Here is a 22,468-nt window from a genome sequence, read left to right as displayed (position 1 = left end):
GAAATAGTGGGGGGGGAGTGGCCACAGAGCTGAGCAGAGCTTCCTCATCGTGCTCCAAAGATCTTTCCACTTCTTTCCATTTTCTGGTTTTGACCCAAATCAAAAGTAAGGGAAAGAGAGGCCAGTGGGGCGGCAGACAGAAAGGAGTAAGGAAAACAAGAGTTACCTACAGGGGCCCAGTCACATGCACTCTTGCCGATGAGAAATGGGGCCAAGAGAGATTTGCTTGATCATGCCTATACCGCCACAACAAATAGGTGGCAAACACACCCTTGGACCTAAATTCCTTTTCTTTTTCTTTTCATTCTTAGTTTGAAGCATATTAATGTCTGTACATATCTAGAAGTTTGACAGCTAGGTGGAATTCAGTATTTGCCTTTCAACGTAATTTGTAACACCCGAATGCCAAATTTTATATGCCACAAGCACAGTAAAAATATTGTACACCCATCTCATGGTAGAACACATAAACAGCATTTCTCCTTTCTGCTCCCTGCAACTGTAAGCCAATTTCCCTAAGTTTGCTCACCATCTCTCATGATTAATACCTAGCAATGGGAGTTAAGAGGGCAAACAATAGGATATAAAAGACTTGGGTTTCTAAAATATCAACCAGTGTTTGTTATGATTTCAGTTCTCATACACTTTGGTCTAATTTCCTATGCCTATGAGATTGAAAACCACCCCTGTGTCTCTAATTTGAAAGCACGTTGCCCCAATCCTATCCTGACCCTTAAGACATTCTTCATCATGCATAAAAATATTTATTTCTCTTTTACGTGTATGTGTTTTGCATATGTGTATGTCTGTGCACAATGTGAGTACTGGGTTCTAATGGAGGTCAGTAGAACCAGACTTAAGGACAGTTGTGAGCTGCTTTGTGGGCTCTGAGAATTGAACCCAGGTTCTTTTAACAGCTGAGACATCTCTCCAGATGCTCCGTTGTGCATTTTAATTAAGTTATCCCACTAGATTAAAAATCAGTTACAAATGTAAAGCTCTTTTGTAATGGCTTATTTTTCCAACAGAGACAACGTCTTTTTTGTTCTATAGATATTGTTAAAGCGGGTAGTGAGGAACATGGAGCATGCTATGAAAGAGCTCGGTAGGTACTTCCCTCTAAACTTGCAACCTAACCCTCTCTTACCATGACAATGTCAGAAGAGCAGTGGATTTTAGAACCAAAAATCTACAAAGAAACCTACTTCTTTTTCATAAATGTTTGTTTTTATTATATGTGCATGAGTGTTTTGTTTACATGCACGCCTGTGTACCATATCCATGCACTTCCACAAGAGGCAGAAAAATGGAGTAGAATTCCCTGGAACTGGAGTTGGACAGTTGTGAGCCCCCATGTGGGTTTTGGGAACTGATCACTGGTCTTCTTCAAGAGCAGTAAGTATTTGTAACCACTTAGCCATCTCTATCCCCCAAACCATAATTCTTAGTAGTAACATGGTAAACTTAAACAACCCACAGAATTGTGCTTTCTAGTGTGTAATATTACTGTAAAGGTAATATAGCATATAATAAATATATTAGAATACTATTACACTTTCATTACACTTTCTCTCAGACACAATAAAGGTTTTTAATGTGTGTTCAAATAACCCACATTACCACATCATGATTCTTTATATCATTTGTATCTTTATCAATTTTTGTCTCTTCCAAACCAGATATATCTTGTACCTTTCTGAGCGGCTCAAAGAATATTGCCATAGAGAGATTCAGGATTTATGGATTGTATCAGAACCTGAGGATTTCTCTGAGGAGCACGGAAGGCTCAATGGCCACCTGGCAAGAGCATCATCTCTGAGTCATGCCAGGCTGTACTTCTGGTAGAGGACAAATCCTGAGTGGAACAAACATGCTGAAAACACAGTGCTCAGATGTTAAAACATAGTGCTCACATGTGAAGACACAGTGCTCACATGTGAAGACACAGTGCTCACTTGTGAAGACATAGTGCTGACGTGTGAAGACACAGTGCTTACATGTGAAAACACAGTACTCACATGTGAAGACACAGTGCTGACATGGGAAGACACTGTTCACATGTGAAGACACAGTGCTTACATGTGAAAACACAGTACTCACATGTGAAGACACAGTGCTCACATGTGAAGGCAGGGATTGGCAGGAAGTGGCAGGCAACAAAGAATACAGAGAACCTAAACATGAAGCTAGAGAGAGCAGTAGGGCAACTAGTCACAGGGAAGAGAAGAGGGCAAGACCAAGGGAAAGCCCACACGTTCCATGTGAACGAGTGACGTTTACATGGGTATCTCAGAATGCAGAGAAGAGAAGTAGAAAGGTACAGAAGGATGTGTCTTCTCAATTCGCCAACAAGACATGAGGAAAATAACCCAGGAAAAGTTGTAGGACTTAATCAGATACCACAGCTGAGCATGTAGTATATAGTCAAAAGTCCTGTTTTAAATTGGACAAGAAAGTGGATCTGAACACCAGACACATGGCCCCAAGCATGCTTGCAGAACCCATGGACAGCAGGCCAGTGTAACCATTCATAGGTTATAGGGATAGGGCTTTCCATCCTTTCTCCATGGGCTTAGCACAAGTGTGGGTGTATCCAAAAAAATCCCAGAATCTGCTGGTGAGGGGTTGATGGTAGCAGGCCAGAGAGGGGGATCCATGCCCCTGTGGTGAAGGTTGAACTTTGCTGACTTAGAGGAGAAGGGGTTAGCTTCTTAGCCTCACAAACACTTAAGGCTATTTTCTCATTTTATCTGAAAATATTGCATTGTTTTTCAGGCTACTTAGAGTATGATCATCCAGAAATTGCTGTCACAATGAAAACCAAGGAGGAGATTAATGTCATGCTCAATATGGCTAGAGAAATTGTCAAGACTTTCCGGACCAAAGGAATTCTACATAAAATGGAAGATACTGAAATTAGTAAGGTAAGATGGCATATTTTCAGAGTAATCGTTTAGTTTTGTGACACAAGAAACTGAAAAGAATGAGAATGGAGATATTAAAAGCTTTAGACCTTTTGTGCTCTCTGAAAATGAAGTTTGTACAAACTCAGACTACAGTGTTGGAGCTTCCCAAGATTAAATGTACTCATTATGATACTCACAAAAAGTTTCCAAAGAATGTACACAAAGAAAAAGAACCTAAGTGCTTCACTATAAAAATCATACTAAACAGATCAAAAATAACACAATAATTACTGGAAACTCTAAGTGTTCAGAAAAGGCAAACAGAAAAAATGTCAAAATGGCATAAACAAATCTTGTGGGGAACAAGTAAGTTGTGTGTAGATATAAAATCTTAAAGAAAAAAATAAAGAAATTACCTTAACTTTAGATTAAGCTCTCCAAAGAAAAGAAAAAGATGAGCAGAATGGTTAAAACAATACCATCAAGCAACGTGCTATTTATGGAAAATAAGGAAGTTGGACCTTTACCTAAAACCATGCTGAGAAAATTACTCAAAATGCATCCACAGCCTACAAATAAAACTTAAAACCTTAATACTGAAAGAAGAAATCATAGAGCTAAAATTCCATTACCAACTAGGCTGATTTCTTGGAATTAATGCCAAGAACACCTGCAAAAATAGACCAAAAAAAGAAAAAAAGGAAAAAGAAAAGAAACAACATTTTTAAAATGTGTATCATATTATTACATACTAAAAAATGTGACCTGTGGAGTGAGGCTATATTTTCAATCTATACATTTAAGATATTGATATATAGATAATTTTCCTAAAACTAATAAAACATGATTTTTCAAACAACAAAAAATTTAAAACAGATCTGAAAAGACATCCAAATGACCCAAATAAGCATGTAGAAATTTGTCTAAGATCAGTGATTCCCAGGGATATGAAAGTCAAAATATAGAAGACAACAAGTAGAAAAGAAATCACGTTTTGTATTCAGCAGAATGAGCACACTGACTCAGGAAAACAGAAACACCACTTGTTAGTAAGCAAGTAGAGGAAACGGAATCCCTATGTGCCACTTGTCACACTATAGATGGGCACAGCCTCTCTGGGAATAATACTGAATTCTCATAGTACCTTAACATTGCCAGTTTGACTCACAGTTTTCCTGGACATACACTCAAAGGTAGGGAACTGTTTCTTTAAGAGAGATTTCTACATTTATATTCATAGAAACAATATGCACAGTATCTTCCAGATAGAGACTAACAATTATGCAATATGTGCCCTGTGTATAGAATTGAATATACTCAGTCTTAATAAAAAATAAATAAAAGCTAGCCATGGGTAGATGAACATTGAAGATAGCTAAATGACCCAGACACAAACATGCAGTCCACATAAAACATTACAAAATGAAGAGTTCTGGAGGGGAATGGTGACAACTTCACAATATAGATATAGTTAGTACTACCACAGAGTGCTTAAAAGTATCTAACTTAGTGAAGATACACTTTATATATTTTAGCTTGGAGAAAGAGAACAGTGGGGATCTGTCTATTATACTAGATGTTTAGATGTGATATAATAATAATGTAATGATAAATTACCCCAAAAGGGAAAAATGAATGAATACATCATACTTGGGTTCAGTGGCAAACCGACAAACCTGAATGTAAACAGTATTCTAATGTTAAACTGATATTGAAAATTTGGTAGAAATGACAGATTACTCAACAAATGATTCAAAATCTTTGTGAAAATAACTATTAAACTACAAGATCACTGATTTAGGCTTCCCCTCTGTAGATATGTGAATATGTTTTACTACCATTGGTTAATAAACGAAGCTGCTTCAGCCTATAGCAGGTCAGAATATAATCAGGTTGGAAGAGATATATATAGAGAGAGTAGGCAGAGTCAGAGATATGCCATGTAGCTGCTGAAGGAGAAAGATGCTCATGGGAATGTGCCAGAACCATGATGGTAAGCCACTACCTCATGGTATTGCACAGATTAATAGAGATGGATTAATTTAAAATATAAGAGCTAGCTAGCAATACACCTCAGTGATAGGCCAAGCAATGTTTCAATTAATAGTATGGGCAACCGGAAATGAATGAACAGCCTCTGCCTACAAATCACTATAATGCTACATATTGATTTCTTATTCATTATGTGGAAACACCTTGCTAAAGCACTTATTGCAAAGCCCATATCTTCTAAGTAAAAAGTTAAGTAGATAACACCACATAGAATGTAAAATTTTTCACACTGAAATGTACTACTCACCTTGGTAAAGACAATGAGGGAAAGCTGGTCCAGTGACCAACCCAGCTACCAGCCAGGCCCACAACCAGGGCTGAGTTAGCTCTCCTCAACACCCATCTCATCTATGAACCATTGGAACTTCTGAAGGGGACAAACCTTCAGATTCAAAACAGCAGGAAATCCATGACATAGGGCAACAACAGGATAGCAAAGAGGAACCCTGATGAGAGACCATTATCGATAACGCAGCAGAAGCAAGCGGCCTTAAACAAGACCAATGACTCATGGCATTGGATACTTACAAGTAAAGTTGATTGGACTAAAGGGTAAATAAACTGTGTGTGTCAATGGGCCACACTACAGCTTCCACGATGAGAGTCTTCTCTATGGTTGTTGTTGGTTGGTTGGTTTTGGTTTGGGGGTTTTGATTTTCTTTTAAATTTTGTTTTGTCTTGGGGGAAGGTTCCATGGGCAGGGGCAGATTTGAGGGGATGGAGAGTTAAGTGGGACTAGGATACATGTGTGAAATCCATGAAGAAACAATAAAAGCTAAATGTACTGAAAGTGAGATAGCAGACAGCACAGTGAAGAAGACAACATTTATAACCAAAATTACCAAGTAATGAAAGAAAGAATCTCAGAATGTGTCAGTGCCACACCCAAGGAAATAAGAGTCATTGAATAGCTTAGGGGGAACCCAATTTTGAATTTTCCACTTCTTTTCACGTCCTCCATCTGTGTGTCTTGTCTGTCCCTAACATGTTCTTAATATGTGTTGAACTGCACAAAAAAAAACACAACACGAGAAAGGAATGAGGAATCTCTTCATCATTTTTGTCAGATTTTGCAAGGAAAAAATTTACCTTATGACCCCTAATGACAAAAATAACATTTAAAAGCCAGGAACAGATGTTATTGAGCTATAGCCAAGGGTTGCTTACAACCTTTACAGTGGGTGCTTTGTTTACTTTAAGGTTGTTTTCAACTTATTGATAGATTTCAGCAAATGGTTTCCATGGAATACATTATTTTGGATCAAGAACATGGAAGAATATCTAATTTAAGGATAAAGCTTAGCTTTAGATTAGATTATAAAATCTTAGATTTAGATTAGATTATAAAACTGATTACATGTAAAATCCAAGGCATAGTAAAGCTGGTTATGTTGTTTCTTAAAGGCAGATTAAATTTATACCAACTGAGTAAGCAGGACAGATTGAGTACATTGTTTAGGTCTCAAGGCATATCATTAACTTGGATGCAAGGTGCAGCCAAAATTTAGTTTCTGAAGGTGAGAGGTGTTTTCAGAAAAAGCTATTTCCACACAGTGTTCCCATAAAGAGAAAGGGCAGAAACTCCAACAGAAGGCCTGAATAGGAACTGAAACCGGTGCAGATATTAAAAGAATATTTGTTAATGGCTATTTTTAAGATATAGTAAAACATATCTAATAACAAAGAATACATATTATCTCTGTACTCTTTAAGAAATAGAAATTGGAGCCAGCAACCTAGGCCAGAGCAGGCCTGAAGGGGTGAGCTCCATGGGACCTGGAACAGATCCAGACCAGGGACATTTGTGGAGGCAGGACTGAGCTGGGCCAGAGCAGGCCTATAATGGCGAACTCCACAGGAGCAGGACTGAGCCAGTGACCTAGGCCGGAGCAGGCCTGAGACAGTAAACTCTGCGAGAAGGGGAGCAGATCCAGACCAGGCTCATTTATGGAAACAGGACTGAGTCAGCAACCTAGACCAGAACAGACCTGAGACAATGAATGTTATGAGGAGAGAAGGCCTGCTTTTGGTCCCTCTAGGCTAGCTTACAACCGTAATAATCACACAGAAATTATATTAATTAAATCACTGCCTGGCCCATTAGGTCTAGCCTCTTATTAACTAACTTTCACATCTTGATTCAACCCATTTCTAATAATCTGTATGTCACCACGAGGTCGTGGCTTACCAGGAAAGATTCAGCATATCTGATCTACGTATGTCTCAGACAGGAGATTCATGGTACCTTCCTGTCTGTCCTGGCTAACAAATTGGATAAGAAAACAGAATCTATCCTTCTGCTGCATATAAGTAACTATAAGTGTAGCGGCGTAAATGAATGCAGGCAGATTGTAAAGAATATATACAGCTTTAATGAAGAAATAAGCTTACAGGACCAAGGTTCCCGCGGAGCACAGGAAGCAGAAGGGGTGCGCGATTTATAAGAAAACATTCGCCCGAGGCAAGCCCACCCCCTAAGGGGCTGGCTTAACCCTACATATAAGAAACACACCTCAACCTCAACCACAGACATCACCTCAGAGTAAAGGGTTTGAACCTAAGAAACAAGTGGGTATAGCTACCCTAATATCTAACAAATAGACTTTAAACTAAAATCAATCAAAAGAGGCAAAGAAAGACATTTCATATTAGTCACAGGAAAAATCCATCAAGAGGAAATCTCAATACTGAAAATCTATACCCCAAATACAAGGACATCCTCATATGTAAAAGAAATACTTATAAAGCGTATCGTACATTAAACTCCACAAACTAATAGTGGGAGACTTCAACCCTCCACTCTCACCACTGGACAGGTCAGTCAGACAAAACAAATGAACAGAGAAATAAGGGAATTGACAGATGTTATGACTCAAATGGACTTAACAGACATCTACAGAATATTCCATTCAAACAAAAAAGAATATACCTTCTTCTCAGCACTCCATGGAACTTTCTAAAAAACTGACCATATATTCGGTAACAAAACAAACATCAACAGATACAAAAAAGTTGAAATAACCCCATAAATCTTAATGGATCACCATGACTTCAAACTAGAATTCACAGCAGCACTAATTCCAGAAAGCAGACAAACACAAGGAAATTAAACAATGCTCACCTGAATCATCAGTTTGTCAAGGAAGAAATAAAGGGAGAAATTAAAGACTTCCTAAAATTCAATGAAAATGACCACACAACATACCCAAATTTATGGGACACAATGAAAGCAGTGTTAAGACGAAAGTTCGTAGCACTAAATGCCTACATAAAGAAGCTTGGAAAATCCCACACTAGTAAATTAACAAAACATTTGAAAACATTAGAACAAAAACTCACCCAAGAGAACTAGACGGCAGGAAATAATCAGATTGAGACCTGAAATCAACAAAATAGAAACAAAGAAAACAACACAAAGAATAAATGAGACAAATAGTTGGTTCTTTGAGAAAATCGGCAAAATAGAAAACCTTTATTCAAACTAACCAAAAGGCAGAAAGAGAATATTCAAATTAACAAAATCAGAAATGAAAATGGGGACATAATAACAGACACAGAAGAAATCCAGAGAATTAGTAGGTCATATTTTCGGAAACCTGTATTCCACAAAATTGGAAAACTCAAAGGAAATGGACAACTTTCTAGATAAATATCACTTACCAAAATTAAATCAAGACCAAATAAGCAAATTAAATAGACCTATAGCTGCTAAAGAAATAGAAACAGTCATCAAAAGTCTCCCAACCAAAAAAGCCCAGGACCAGAGGTTTTCAGCACAGAATTCTATAAGATTTTCAAAGAACTAATACCAATACTCCTCAAATTGTTTACACAATAGAAACAGAAGGAACATTGCCAAACCCTTTTCATGAGGCTACAATTACCCTGATCACAAACCACAGAAAGACATTACTAAGAAAGAGAATTACAGACCAATTGTACTCATGAACATTGATGCAAAATTACTTAATGAAATACTGGCAAATAAAATCCAAAAACATCATCCACCATGATCAAGTCAGCTTTATACCAGAGATGCAGAATGGTTCAACATACAAAAATCTGTCAACATATTCTACCATATAAACAAACTGAAAACCACATGATCATCTCAGATGCTGAAAAGACTTTCAACAAACTACAACATCCCTTTATGATAAAAGTCTTGAAGAGAACAGGGACACAAGAAACATACATAAACATAATAAAGGCAATATACAGCAAGCCAGCAGCCAACATCAAACTAAATGGAAAGAAACTCCCAGAGATCTCACTGAAATCAGGAACAAGACAAGGTTGTCCATTCTCTCCATATCTATTCAATATAATTCTTGAGGACCTAGCTAGAGCAATAACACAACAAAAGACGATCGAGGTAATACAAATCAGAAAAGAAGTCAAACTCTCACTATTTGCTGATGATATCATAGTTTACATAAGCAACCCCAAAAATTCTACCAAGAAACTTCTACAATGCATAATCACTTTCAGTAATGTAGCAGGATACAAGATTAACTCAAAAAAAAAAAAATCAGCAGCCCTCCTTACACAGATAATAAATGGGCTGAGAAAGAAATCAGAGAAACATCACCCTTCACAATAGCCACAAATAGCATGAAATGTCTTGGAATAACTCTAATTAAACAAGTGGAAAATTTGTACGACAAGAACTTTAAATCTTTGAAGAAAGAAATTGAAGAAAACACCAAAAAGTGGAAAAATCTCCCACGCTCTTAGGTAGGTAAAATTAGCATAGTAAAAATGGCAATCTTCCCAAAAGCAATCTACAGATTCAATACAATGTCTATCAAAATCCCAGCAAAATTCTTCACAGAGCTCAAAAGAATGGTACTCAACTTCATATGGAAAAGCAAAAAAAAAAAAAAAAAAAAAAAACCCAGGATAGATAAAACAATCCTGTAGAATAAAGGAACTTCTGGAGGCATCACAATCCTTGACTTCAAACTCTACTACAGAGCTACAGTACAGAAAATAGCCTGGTATTGGCATAAAAACAGACAGGCGGACCAATGGAACTGAATCAAGGACTCGGATATTAATCCACACACCTACAAACACCTGATTTTTGACAATAAAGCAAAAAATATTAAAGGGAAAAAAGCATATTCAACAAATGGTGCGGGAATAACTGGATATCAACATGTAGAAGAATGAAATAGACCCATATCTATCACCATACACAAAACTCAAGTCCAAGTGGATCAAAGACCTCAACATAAAGCCAGTCACACTGAACCTCATAGAAGAGAAAGTTGGAAGTATACTTGAACACATTGACACAGGAGACCACTTCCTAAATATAACCCTAGGAGCATAGACACTGAGAAAAACAATTAATAAATGGGACCTCCTGAAACTGAAAAGCTTTTGTAAAGCAAAGGACACAGTCAACAAGACAAAATGGCAGCCTACAGAATGGAAAAAGATCATCACCAACCCCACATCAGGAGATCAGAGTCTGATCTCCAAAACATACAAAGAACTCAAGAAATTGGTCATCAAAAGAAATAATCCAATAAAAAATGGAGTACAGACCTAAACAGAGAACTTTCAACAGAGGAATCCATAATGGCTGAAAGACACTCAAGGAAATGCTCAACATCCTTAGCCATCAGAAATGCAAATCAAAACAACTCTGAGAATCCATCTTACACCTGTAAGAATGACCAAGATCAAAAACACTGATGACAGCTTACGTTGGAGAGAATGTGGGATAAAGGGAACATTCCTGCATTGCTGGTGGGAGTAAAACCTGGTACATCCCCTTTGGATATCAGTATCGCAATTTCTCAGAAAATTAAGAAACAAACTTCCTCAAGACCCAACAATACCACTTTTAGGTATATATCCAAGGGATGCTCAATCATACCACAAGGACATATGCTCAGCTATGTTCATAGCAGCATTGTTTTTCATAGCTAGAACCTGGAAACAATCTTAATGTCCCTCATGTGAAGAATGGATAAGGAAAATGTGGTACATTTACACAATAAAGTCTACACAGCAGAGAGACATAATGATATCTTGAAATTTGCAGGCAAAAGATGGAGCTAGAAAACATCATATTGAGGGAGGTAATCCAACCCAGAAAGACAATTATCATATGTACTCACTTATAAGTGATTTTTAAACTTAAAGCAAAGAAAACTAGCCTATGAATCACAATCCCAGAGAACCTAGACAACAATGAGGAAGCTAAGAGAGGCATACCTGGACCTAATCTACAAAATCTCCTGAGTAAATTTGGAGTTTGGGGACCATGGGAGAGGGTTGAAGGGAAGGGCAGAGGCAGGGAGGGGAGTAGAGAAAAATGTATAGCTCAATACAAATCAATAGAAAAAAAGAGAAATTAACTCAGGAGGTAGAAGTAGACAGATCTCGGAGAGTTCCTGGACAGTCTTGTGTACAAAAGAATTTCCAGGGCTGCAATAACTACATTAAGAAAAAAAATTAAAAAAAGGAAGGAGGAAGGGAGAAAGGAAGAAACAAAAATGAAGGACGGAAAAAGAAAAGGAAAGAAGGGAAGGAAGAAAAACAAAGGAAAAGAAAAATGAGCTAGCAACTGGAGCGATGGTTTGAGAGATGACTGAACTCTTTCAGAACACATATTGTTCTTGTAGGGACCCAAGCTCAGTTTCTAGTCCCCATGTTGTGAACTCAAGTCAGCCTGTAACTGCAGCTCCAGGAGGCCTCACATTCTCTTCTTGCATCTGGGAGCCCTACTGGCACCAGACTAACGCACACATACGTACATAATTACAACTAAAAATAAATCTTACAAAAATAGAAACGAAGCAACTAAGGATGGAGTTCAGTGGTTGAGTGCTCGCCTACCATCAACAAAGCCCTGATTTCAATACCAAGGTTAATTACATATATGAAAAAAAGCTGGTAGTGCTAGGGTATACCTATAATGGAAGCAGAGGCAGGAGGATCAGGAATTCAAGATGATCTTGGCGTAGAGATGTACTAGAGACTTAGTTGGACTACACAAGCACTGTCATAAAGAAAAACAGAACTAAGAAAATGAAAACTAGTAATGATATATTTTCTTGTCAACTCATACAAATTCAAAAATATAAACTAAATTTAAATACTATAGACTAAATACAAATCAGCACCTATATCAAAATGGCGAATAAAAAACTCAGCTTTGAAAACACATGCCCCGGTTCATTATCCAATGCCAAGTGGTCAACCCTAAACACACACATATATTGCTAACACCAAATGGACTCAACAGGATGATACATGATATATATGCACACGTATTATGTAGGTAGGTAGGTATATGTGTATCTAACAATAGTTGAAGATATCATGCATTTGAGAGGGAGCTGAAGAAGTTGGAGGCAGGAGAAGGAGGGGTGGAAATGATTTAAATATGGTACTTGCATATAAAATACTCGAAAATTGCATACATGCAGAATGTGTGTGAGTGCAAAGTGCAGATAGTCACAGCATGTTGAAGAGGGCATTAGGTCCCCCAAAGCTGGGATTACAGGCTGCTGTGAGTCACATCGGTGCTGAGAACCAAACAGGCCCTCCGGAGCAGCAGGATGCACTTGTAACAGCTGCTCTATCACTCCAGCCCCAGATGTCTGTCTTCTAATCCTGGCATTCCGAATCCAGAACCCGTGCTACTATGCACAATACTGTAAAAAGCCAAAAACAATAATAATAATAATAATGTTTAAGCATTTTGAAATAAAAGCTCAAGTTGATCAGCAGGAAAGTTTATCCTATAGGAAATAGGGAGGGAGGCGAGAAGAGGGCAGTAGTGGCATTTAGACAGCCTGGCATCACAATGCTACACAGTAAATTGAACATTTTCCCTCATGGATAATTATTTGATCCATTTGTTCCAGCACCTCTTATGAAAAATGCCACTTCACTCCCCATTACACTGTCGGAGACTGTCTTGGGTTTTGTGACTGCATGTGTGCAAGCGTTTGTGTGTGTGTGTATGTGTGTGTGTGTAAGTTTCTGGATTCCTTCTTCTTGCTGTATTTGCCATTGTACCAAGCCACATTATCTTGATTATGGACAGATGTTAAATAATTCTTTATATCTGATTGCATCTTTCAGTTTTCTTCTTCAAGATTTTTTTCCTAGATCTAGCACTTCATAATTTCAAATAAACAAAGATGGTGTGCTTGTATATATATATGCATATATATGTGTGTGTGTATATGCATATATATACATATATGCATATATATATATATATATATCCTATGACTATAGCACTCTACTATTGACTGACACCTGAGTTGCTTCAGTCTGAGCTTTTATACATCATGTTGCAATCACAGGTAAACTTCAGAAATACAAATGTGTAGTGACTAAACCAGATGCAAACAGACACTAACCCAGTGTTGAGTACGCATTATTGGCACTTACAGTACCAGGGGAGTAAAGTTCATTATAGTGGAGAAGCATGGTCATAGGTGTAGGGATGGTAGCAGGAAGAAGGAGCTGAAAGATCACTTCCTCAACCTCAAATGGAAAGCAGAGAGAGAGAAAGAATTTATGCAGGAGATGACTAGACACTCCCAAACCCCACCACTAGTGACACGCCTCTTCCAGCAGGGCCACACCTCTTACACCCTCCCCAAATAGGTTCCCAATGGAAGATCAAGTGCTCAAAGATATGAGCTTGTAAGGGACAACCAAGTGTTCAGATATGTGGCCCTATAGGGGACACTTCTCAGTCAAAGTACCACAATCCAGGATGGGAGACCCTCGCATCCTGTGTCTTGGGTCTGCAGTGTCCTCCAGAGCAGACAGTGGATAAACACAATACAGTAAAAAACAAACAAAACAAAACACTGCTGTTCTCCCCCCCTTCCTCCTCCTCTTCCTCACCCTCATTCTGTATACATGAGTTTGGCTCACCCTGCTTCCTATTTTGTGCTTCTAGTTAATCATGGCCAAAAAGATTGAGGTACTTGATATGCAGTCCATCGTCCAGCCTCTCAACATTGAAGAATCCCCATACTATATCCCCTGGCTGAGTAAAGATGCTGAAGCCATACAATTTATTCAGGTAAAATTTTCACTTCCTAATAATACCTTTAATGTTTTGGCAAGTAATCATTAAAACAAGAAAAATTTAGTTGGGATGCCTACAAGTTAAAACTGTGTCATTTCCCCCTTGCTATCTTCAGGATACAATCAGCATCTCTCTGAATACAACCCAATGTCCTAGCACAAGCTGCCTCCCACCTGCCTCTCCACATCAGCTTCCGTCTCTCCCATGTCACGCACCCTTCATTCTGCTTATGCTGAACGACTGCTGGTGCCATTTGTACTACACTGCTTTCTAATTCCATTAATATGCACATCCAGTGTGACTTCCTGAAAATGTCCGCTGGTCCTAGACCTTTTTCAAGCTTTCTTTACTTGTTGTACTTCTGTAGACTGCCAGAAGTAGGCTAATTTCTCACCAGAATACCAACCATGCTGTCTTTAGTTTGAAGTAAGGAAATGTGCTACCATTGTTTCTAGTAGTTTCTGCTATACTATTAGTACATTACAAAACAAGTAATTTTATATCTCTTCCCCCACTATTTAGCTCATTCATCTTTTATTTTTCCTTTTCTTTCCCTTTGGTTGTTGATTCAGAGAAAGAATATTGCTATGTAACCCAAGCTGGCTTCAAAGTCGCTTCCCAGATGTCAGGACTGCAAACATGAACCATGATGTCTGGCTTCATGCATCTTTTGAATGTCTACTCCATGATTCCGCATAATGCATAGAACACACTCATTGAGTGTTTGTGGAATGGATAAATCAATAGGCCTGACTTGTTTGCATAGTATTCTTTTCAGTGCGTGTGCAGTAGAAGAAGACAAGTTACACTTCTTTCTCTTCGGTATTAACACTGGATAGTTACATGCTTAGCGTCTTCGAGTGACTAAGATGTGAACATGACACTAGTTCCATCTCCCCGCAACGTTTCACCTAGATGAAACATTTTCAATCTCCCACTCCATTCTTATTTCTAGATTATTTTTCTTCATAAAATGAGCATTTCATATTAAATTTATAATATTCATGACCCTCTACATTTCTCTGCATACCATTCATAATTCCTGTTTTCTCTTACAAATTTACAACCAACACAGCTTCTTAGATCTTAATGAATATTTACCATAAATGTGCAAAAGTTCTATCAAAGGATAAACCAACATCCCGGATCACTTTCTTTTTTTCTTTTTCTTTTTTTTTTTCTTTAGGAAAAAGCAAAAGTTGTAACATTTGATTGTGGAAATAACATATTTGAAGAAGGTGATGAACCAGAAGGAATCTACGTAATAATTTCAGGCATGGTCAAGGTAAAGCAGAGATATTTGTGAATGTAATTGAGAATATTCAAATTGTTTTCTTTTAAAAAAAAAAGAAAGAACTTTGCAAATTGAAGAATTATTGATTTTCTATACCATAACTGGGATCTTTCCTTAGGGGAGCAATTAGCACGCAAATGATAATTTCCAGGACAGACACAATGGCCAGCGACCTGCCACTTTTCAAGCCACGTGTCTCAATATATAAGAGGAAACACCACAAAGGGCCACCTCTGAAGATGTAAACTTACCAGTCATGGCTCATCTTGTGTTTATATGAATGGGAGATTCAGCCCTTTAAGATTTATACAAATTGGCCTGCAGAGGGAAGTCAGAAATCCTCACCTTGCTACAGAAAGCTCTCTGGGAAAGTCACTGCTTGTCTTAGTGTTTTATCCTTATGAAGAGACACAGGACCACAGCCACTCTTACAAAGGAAAGCATTTAACAGAGGTGGCAGCTGACAGCTCAGAGATTCAATCCATTCTCATCACAGTGGGGAGCATGGTAGCGTGCAGGCAGACATGGTGCTGGAGGAATAACTAAGAGCCCTACAGCATGCAAGGACAGGAAGTGAATGGAGTCATTTGTAGCATCCTGAGCACAGAAAACCTCAAAGCATGCCTCACAGTGACACACTTCCTCAAACAAGGCCCAAGCCACACCTCCCAAGAGTGCCACTCTCTGTGAGACTATGGGAACCAATTAACGTTCAAACTACCATAGTGCTTAATTTAATAGCTTGACTTCAAGAGGGAGAACCATTTCTAGAACCCTGTGGTTACAATGTAACGGTTAAAACTGAAGTGACGAGTTTGGGTGTTGTAAATTAACCAGCCTACGCGTTTTCCTCGTTGTTCTCTTAACAGCTTCGAAGGTCAAAGCCGCAGCTGGAGCTGGAGCGGGTACCCTCGGAGTCAGACATTAAAACTTACACTCATCATTACACAGAGTATTTACTCAGCGGGGAAATAATAGGAGAGCTCAATTGTCTGACGAGACAGCCGATGCAGTATTCAGCCACCTGCAAGACCGTCGTGGAGGTGGGAGCCCCGTGCTTCCGGCTTGCAGTTATAGCTCATTCCATGCCTGGTATCAAATCTAGGATACTTTTAGGGCTCAAGGGCCAGTGTCAACATGTACTTTAAGTATAGGAATGGTAAAGGAGCATGCATTGTTTACAGATATATACACACTTTACATAATATGTTATATATTGTATAATATAATATATACACATTTTACATAATACCCTAGCAAAGCGGCTTCAAAAGTGAGCCTACCACAGTGAAAGAATATTTTAGGAATCTGAGTCAGATGAGCTGTTTCATGGTAAAATTGGATAGAATGTTTTAACTATTAATAGCATGTACAGATTGGCTAGAAGTTCGCTAACATATATAGAGTTTAGGACTAGGTAAATTCCTACTTGAATGAAGGCTTTAATCTAGCTGTCTGAAGTTTAACTTATGAGTTCACCACAATAAAATAATTTTCGTTAAAAAGAACAAGGAAAAGAAAAGAATGTGCCATAAATTGTAGGGTAAAGAAGGGGGGGGGGGGGGGAGTCAGCACTAGCATGTGGTAGGAAAGCTGATCAGATTGATGAAAAGCCCTCCTCCCACCCCACACATGACAGAGGGCAAAACAGGGTTGCAGGAGCTTCCACTGCCACAGAAAGAGCAATGACTTTCAACTAGAAAAGCACAGGGAAGAAGCAAAACCAGAGGTTCTTTCTAGGAACAGTTTTTCCAGGGCACATAAGGAGACAAGTCAGTGAAGCCAAGAGCAAACAGTTTGATTTATCTAGAATGTGGAGGGTTTGAAGGACAAGCGCCCTAGCTTTTCTAGCAAGTTAGTGGCATTAAGTGGAAATTCGGTGAAGGCAAGGGAATTTTAGTGAAAATGGACACCCGTGTGCAATTGCTCTCATTTGAATAAACCAAGTATAAAGAGATGTAATGGAGACAACTTGTGAAATTTTAATATGAACAAAATATTGGATGTTTTTTATAATGAGTTTTAGGTGAAGAGAATTTTTAAAGGGTTCGAGTGGCCAGGAGCATTAGAATCTCATTTGAAAAGTGAAGATGTTTAACTAATAGAGAGCTCATTCCACATACATTTTAGGTACAGAGTAGGGAAGATGGGAAAGGATGTGGTTAAAAAGAAGAAGCAGAATTTTAGCCGGAGTCTGTGTTTCCTGCAAAAAGGATACTTTTATAAGTGAAAACAGGGCTACAAGTGCACGGTGAGAGGATAGGGAGATCTGTTATCGTATCTCCAGATTGATGCTCAAGAGCCCATATTTTTCTGTGCACTTTAGCTTAGGTTTGGGTAGAGCACAGAGGAACAAGCACGGTGTTGATGGGGTATTTCAAACAAGTTGTATAAAGCTTGGCATTTGAAAGAGTCACAGAAAGTCGAGCTGTCAGTCACAATAGATTTAGATGTGAGCGCATATCTGTGCATTCACATACACACCAATTACCATTATCCACTCGGAGGCCAGTGATTCAGGTATGGATTTTACATGGCTACCTAGTTTCTCACAGCCTTATAGACCTATTTACTTGGTTTTTTTTTTTTTTTTGGTTTGTTTGTTTTAGTAGGATAATCACATCTGTTCCATTTTTAAAACATCTTTAAGTAATGACAGAGTAAAATAAACACATATGGCATTCTGGGTAACTAGGATTTGGATAAAAAAATAACACTAGCAAACTATAATGAAGCCACTGTATGACATAGTACACCCACCACAACCAAGCACGAAACCTCACACGGGGCCATGCCTTTCATCTCGATAAACAAGCAGGGATGAAGATAAGTCTGGAAGTCCTGGGAAGAGAAGTTACATTTTTAATGACAAAAAAAAAAGCGTGTTAATTTTAACTGTCAATTTGACCAGTCTAGAATCACCTGGGAGGATTCTTAATGAGCAATGATCTAGACCAGGCTGACACACGAGTGTGTCTGTAGGGGACCGTGTGGGTTTTTAATCAATGGAGAAGGCCTGGCCCATTGTCAGAGGCCCTGCTCTCCAGGCCACAAACATCAAAAGGGAAGACAGAGCTGACTGAGAGCAGGCAGAGACAGACATATTCATCTCTCTGCTCTTGTCCATAGATGTGAGTGAGCAGCTGCTTGAGCTCCTGCCTGGCTTACCCAGAATGCCGGACTCTAGCTTGCAGTGGGAATCCAAATAAATCTCTACTCTAGATACTTGATACTTTCTGACAGAATGTTTCATCACAGCAACACGAGAAACTAGGACAGCCTTTCCCCTCACCCCGTGTGTGTGACACTGTTCTCTAGGACAGACCTTCCCCTCACCCATGTGTGTGTGACACTGTTCTTTAGGACAGCCCTTCCCTCACCCCGTGTGTGTGACACTGTTCTTTAGGACAGACCTTCCCCTCACCCATGTGTGTGTGACACTGTTCTTTAGGACAGCCTTCCTCTCACCCGTGTGTGTGTGACACTGTTCCTTCACCTAACCGTGTGTGTGTGTGTGTGTGTGTGTGTGTGTGAGAGAGAGAGAGAGAGAGAGAGAGAGAGAGAGAGAGAGAGAGAGAGAGAGAGACTGTTCCCCTAGGACAACCCTCCACCTCACTCATGTCTCTCCTCCCTCAACTGTTCTCCAGGCACAGTGGTTTTGATGAACTGTACAGTTGTAGTCAATTAAATGGCTGGTTGTAGTCCAGCATCCAGCTGGTGTCCCACAGGCAGAATCCCATGGAGACACTCTACATGTCCTCAGCTGAAAGATCCCAACAGGCTGAGGGAAAATCACACTTCATAGATTGTTGAGAATGACTTAGAGATATTAGTGGTAAAGAAGAGCCACCAGGTGCAGGGGCATACACCTGTAATCTCAGAAAGTGACAAGATTATCCTCCCAAATTCAAGGCTAGCCTGCTCTACATAACAAGTTCTAGGCCAGCCAGAGCCACAAAGCAAAACCTTGTTTCAAAAAATAAAAAGCAATAGAAGAAATGCCACCACAGATTAAGAACATTTAAGGTTCAGTTGTCAAAAAGCAGAAACTGTTTTAAACCAGCAGCATCCATCTTAAGAAGCAGAAATAATAGACCATGGAAGTAGAGAGCACACGTCAAGTAGCCTTCTCAGGACCTGCCCCATCGAGGCAGAGATGAGCCCCGCCTTCTCTAGATCTGCTGTGTCAGTGCTGAGAGTGAGCACTGACGTGATTCACGGAGGAGACAGAAAGTTAACTCGCCTCCATCTTACACTGTTTCAGAACATACCTAAGGCTTTCAACTATCTAAATTATAACAGCCAGCCTGCAGTGACTCTCAGTGACCAAATAACAAATGAATCTCTACGATGAACCTCAGCAATCTTTCACTGCAAGTTGCCCCCTGATTTTCACAGCTGTGCCTTGGCATGCGTGTTGATTAATTAATTGATGGAATAAATGTTAATCAGAGTAAAAAAAGCTTTTTAATGGATGAGATTCCATTTTTGCAGCAGGGTGAATGATCCTGAAGGAGAATGTGCAGCTGTTACAAACTGGGAACAGAAAGACAATACTGCGTTTTTTAACCTCCAGGTAGACTGTAAAGCAGCAGACTTGTCTCCGAGAGCACAGAGGGGTGGTGACCTGAAGTGCCTGGAAGGGGAAGGGAAGGTGGTAGTCACGGGTACACTTCAGTTTACCAGAAGAGTATATTTTAGTGTTTAGCACTGCATGGTGAACACAGTAATAACAATGTATATGTCAAAACAGTTAAAAGAATAGCCTTGACACAAAAACATTGTACGCTGAAAAAGTTAAGATACGTTAATTAGCTTGATGTGCATCTCATAGCTCTTATTTGCCAATGGAAAGGATAAAATTAAATACCTAAGGTGAGGGCTGGTGTTTAGCTTGATACAATTTCAGGACGTGCAAACATCAGTCTACACCCAGAAAGACATACAGTTTACAAAAATAAATAATAGAGTCCTTGTTGGTTCATGAGACTTTCTAGAATTGTGGCTATGGCAAGATGACAAGTATGAGGTAATGAATGTATTTTGTGAGATTTCTGGACTGCACAAGCATCTTGATTCTTAGCTTGAATGCCACTGTATGGAGATGCAGATATTTCTTCAGCCATGGGCATGCACAAATTGTTCACTTTCCACCTTGCTTTCTGCAGACATATTTCATTCCCATCAGCCACTTGTATGAAGGTTTTGAAAAAAGATATCCTAACCTAAAACATAAAATGTGGCAAAAAATCGGGCTTGCCATTACTGCCCAAAAGATCCGGGAACACTTACCTTTTGAGGTAAGAAGTTCTTTCTGAAGTCTTCCTACCCACCCCCATCCCCAAGCAAACCAGCACAGAGATGGTGGCAGAAACTGTGAGCAACTAACAGACATGAAGCTGTGCTTCTCCATCAGGACTGGAACTACAAGATGCAGTTGAAACTCTGCAACGTCTTCATCCGGGACATCCCCAAGACCACAAAAACCGACATCTACGATGAGACTGTAACCCACGTTGTCCTAATCCACGGAGCTGCAGAAGACTGCCAGTTGCGAAAAATTTACAAGGCACCTTTCCTAATTCCTGTGACATGCCACCAGGTACACTCCCGACAATGACTTAAAATCAGGAAAACTGTCACGACAGCCAGGCTTTCCACCTTCCCATCTGCACCTTCCCTCCATCCCCACAATCGCATGCTCGTCCACACCTGTGTGCACTCACACGCACAAGTGTTCCTTGACTGCATTTGCATCCAGTGCCCTAGAGGCGAGCTTTGTCCATCCACTGTCAAAGCCAACGAAACACACCAAAGTGCAGAATTTCGGCCACAGTTACATTTTACTTCTGTGAGACCTACTAGTTTCATTCATATATTTCAGAAGGACTGTGCCAGCAGTACTCTGGAAGGTTCTGACAAACCCCACTAACCAGAGTGGCAGATGGTTTCCTCTGGCTCAGAAAATGAATATAAAAGCTCAGAAAATGAATATAAAAGCGAGCACTACCCCTTTAAACTGTTAGGAGTTCAAAAGGACAATCCGAGCCAGATGCAAAGTCAGAGAGAATCTTTGTGTGTGCGAGTGTGGGTATGCATTTGTACACAGCGGACAGAGAGTACAAGAGGCACAATCTGGGAGGAATTGGGGATATGTGAAAGAGAACTACAGGAAGTGAATCAGAGAGACACAGAAATCAGTTCCATTAGCCACGGGTGCATTCAGATACATTCCAGGCAGCTGAATACACAGGAGCAGAGCTAGAATAGCACAGTGAGCAAGACCAATGTGACTGCCCACAGGACATTAGTCCCGTGAAAATCATCAGGTACATGTGTGTAGTCACAGTGCACAGCAGGCATGGAACAGGTACATGTATGTAGTCACAGTGCATAGCTGGCATGGAACAGGGACATGTGTGTAGTCACAGTGCACAGCTGGGATGGAACAGTACATGTGTGTAGTCACAGTGCACAGCTGGGATGGAACAGTACATGTGTGTAGTCACAGTGCACAGCTGGCATGGAACAATACATGTGTGTAGTCACAGTGCACAGCTGGCATGGAACAATACATGTGTATAGTCACAGTGCACAGCTGGCATGGAACAGGTACATATGTGTAGTCACAGTGCACAGCTGGCATGGAACAGTACATATGTGTACTTCCAGGATAGACTTGGGACCGAGGGATAGAAAGCAAGCTTCTGGGCAGTTTTTACTGGATTTTAGTCACCAGGGAATGGTGCAACCACTGTCAGGGTGGTGGCAAGGGTGGTGGGGAGTCGGGGAGCCAGGCAGACAACCACAAAAGAACTCATTCAAATGATTTTATCAGCTTCCTTGATTGACTGGAGCTGAAATCCCCCTACAAAGATCTGCTAGGCTGTCTTCAGGCCGTTGTTGAAGGTCAGGTCAGATGAACTTTTCACCCTAGAGAGCACACTGTTATGTGGAATTCCTTAACAGGCGTCCTAGCTATGCACATGAGAAGGCTTGTTTTATTTTGGGTGAGTTTCTTTCAAATGGAAAGCTGATAGACACAAAAATACTCTGAGCTTGGTGAACTTAGCTGAACGTTGTGGGGCCAGCGCCTTTGTGATTGTAGGTTTTCTTGTTGATTCCCTAACTCCTGTTTTC

General features: G+C 39.7%; 1 protein-coding gene across 1 annotated transcript in view; it reads left to right on the top strand.

The window, feature by feature from the left end:
* Window positions 1–22,468, top strand: part of Slc9c1 (solute carrier family 9 member C1) — a 70,531-nt gene that overhangs the window by 44,331 nt on the left and 3,732 nt on the right. Inside the window, exons 18-24 of the mRNA XM_041672703.1 lie at window positions 1,054–1,105; window positions 2,776–2,924; window positions 13,903–14,028; window positions 15,221–15,319; window positions 16,198–16,371; window positions 20,497–20,628; window positions 20,745–20,930. Of these exons, the coding sequence (XP_041528637.1) occupies window positions 1,054–1,105; window positions 2,776–2,924; window positions 13,903–14,028; window positions 15,221–15,319; window positions 16,198–16,371; window positions 20,497–20,628; window positions 20,745–20,930 (918 nt within the window). The remainder of the gene's footprint in view (window positions 1–1,053; window positions 1,106–2,775; window positions 2,925–13,902; window positions 14,029–15,220; window positions 15,320–16,197; window positions 16,372–20,496; window positions 20,629–20,744; window positions 20,931–22,468) is intronic.

This window comes from Microtus oregoni, unplaced genomic scaffold (assembly GCF_018167655.1).
Source record: "Microtus oregoni isolate MIOR12 unplaced genomic scaffold, Mior012 000023F_ref0000262, whole genome shotgun sequence".
NCBI classification, from domain to species: domain Eukaryota; kingdom Metazoa; phylum Chordata; class Mammalia; order Rodentia; family Cricetidae; genus Microtus; species Microtus oregoni.
Note: the sequence above shows the minus strand (reverse complement) of the source record. Positions and strands in the feature narration are given on the sequence as shown.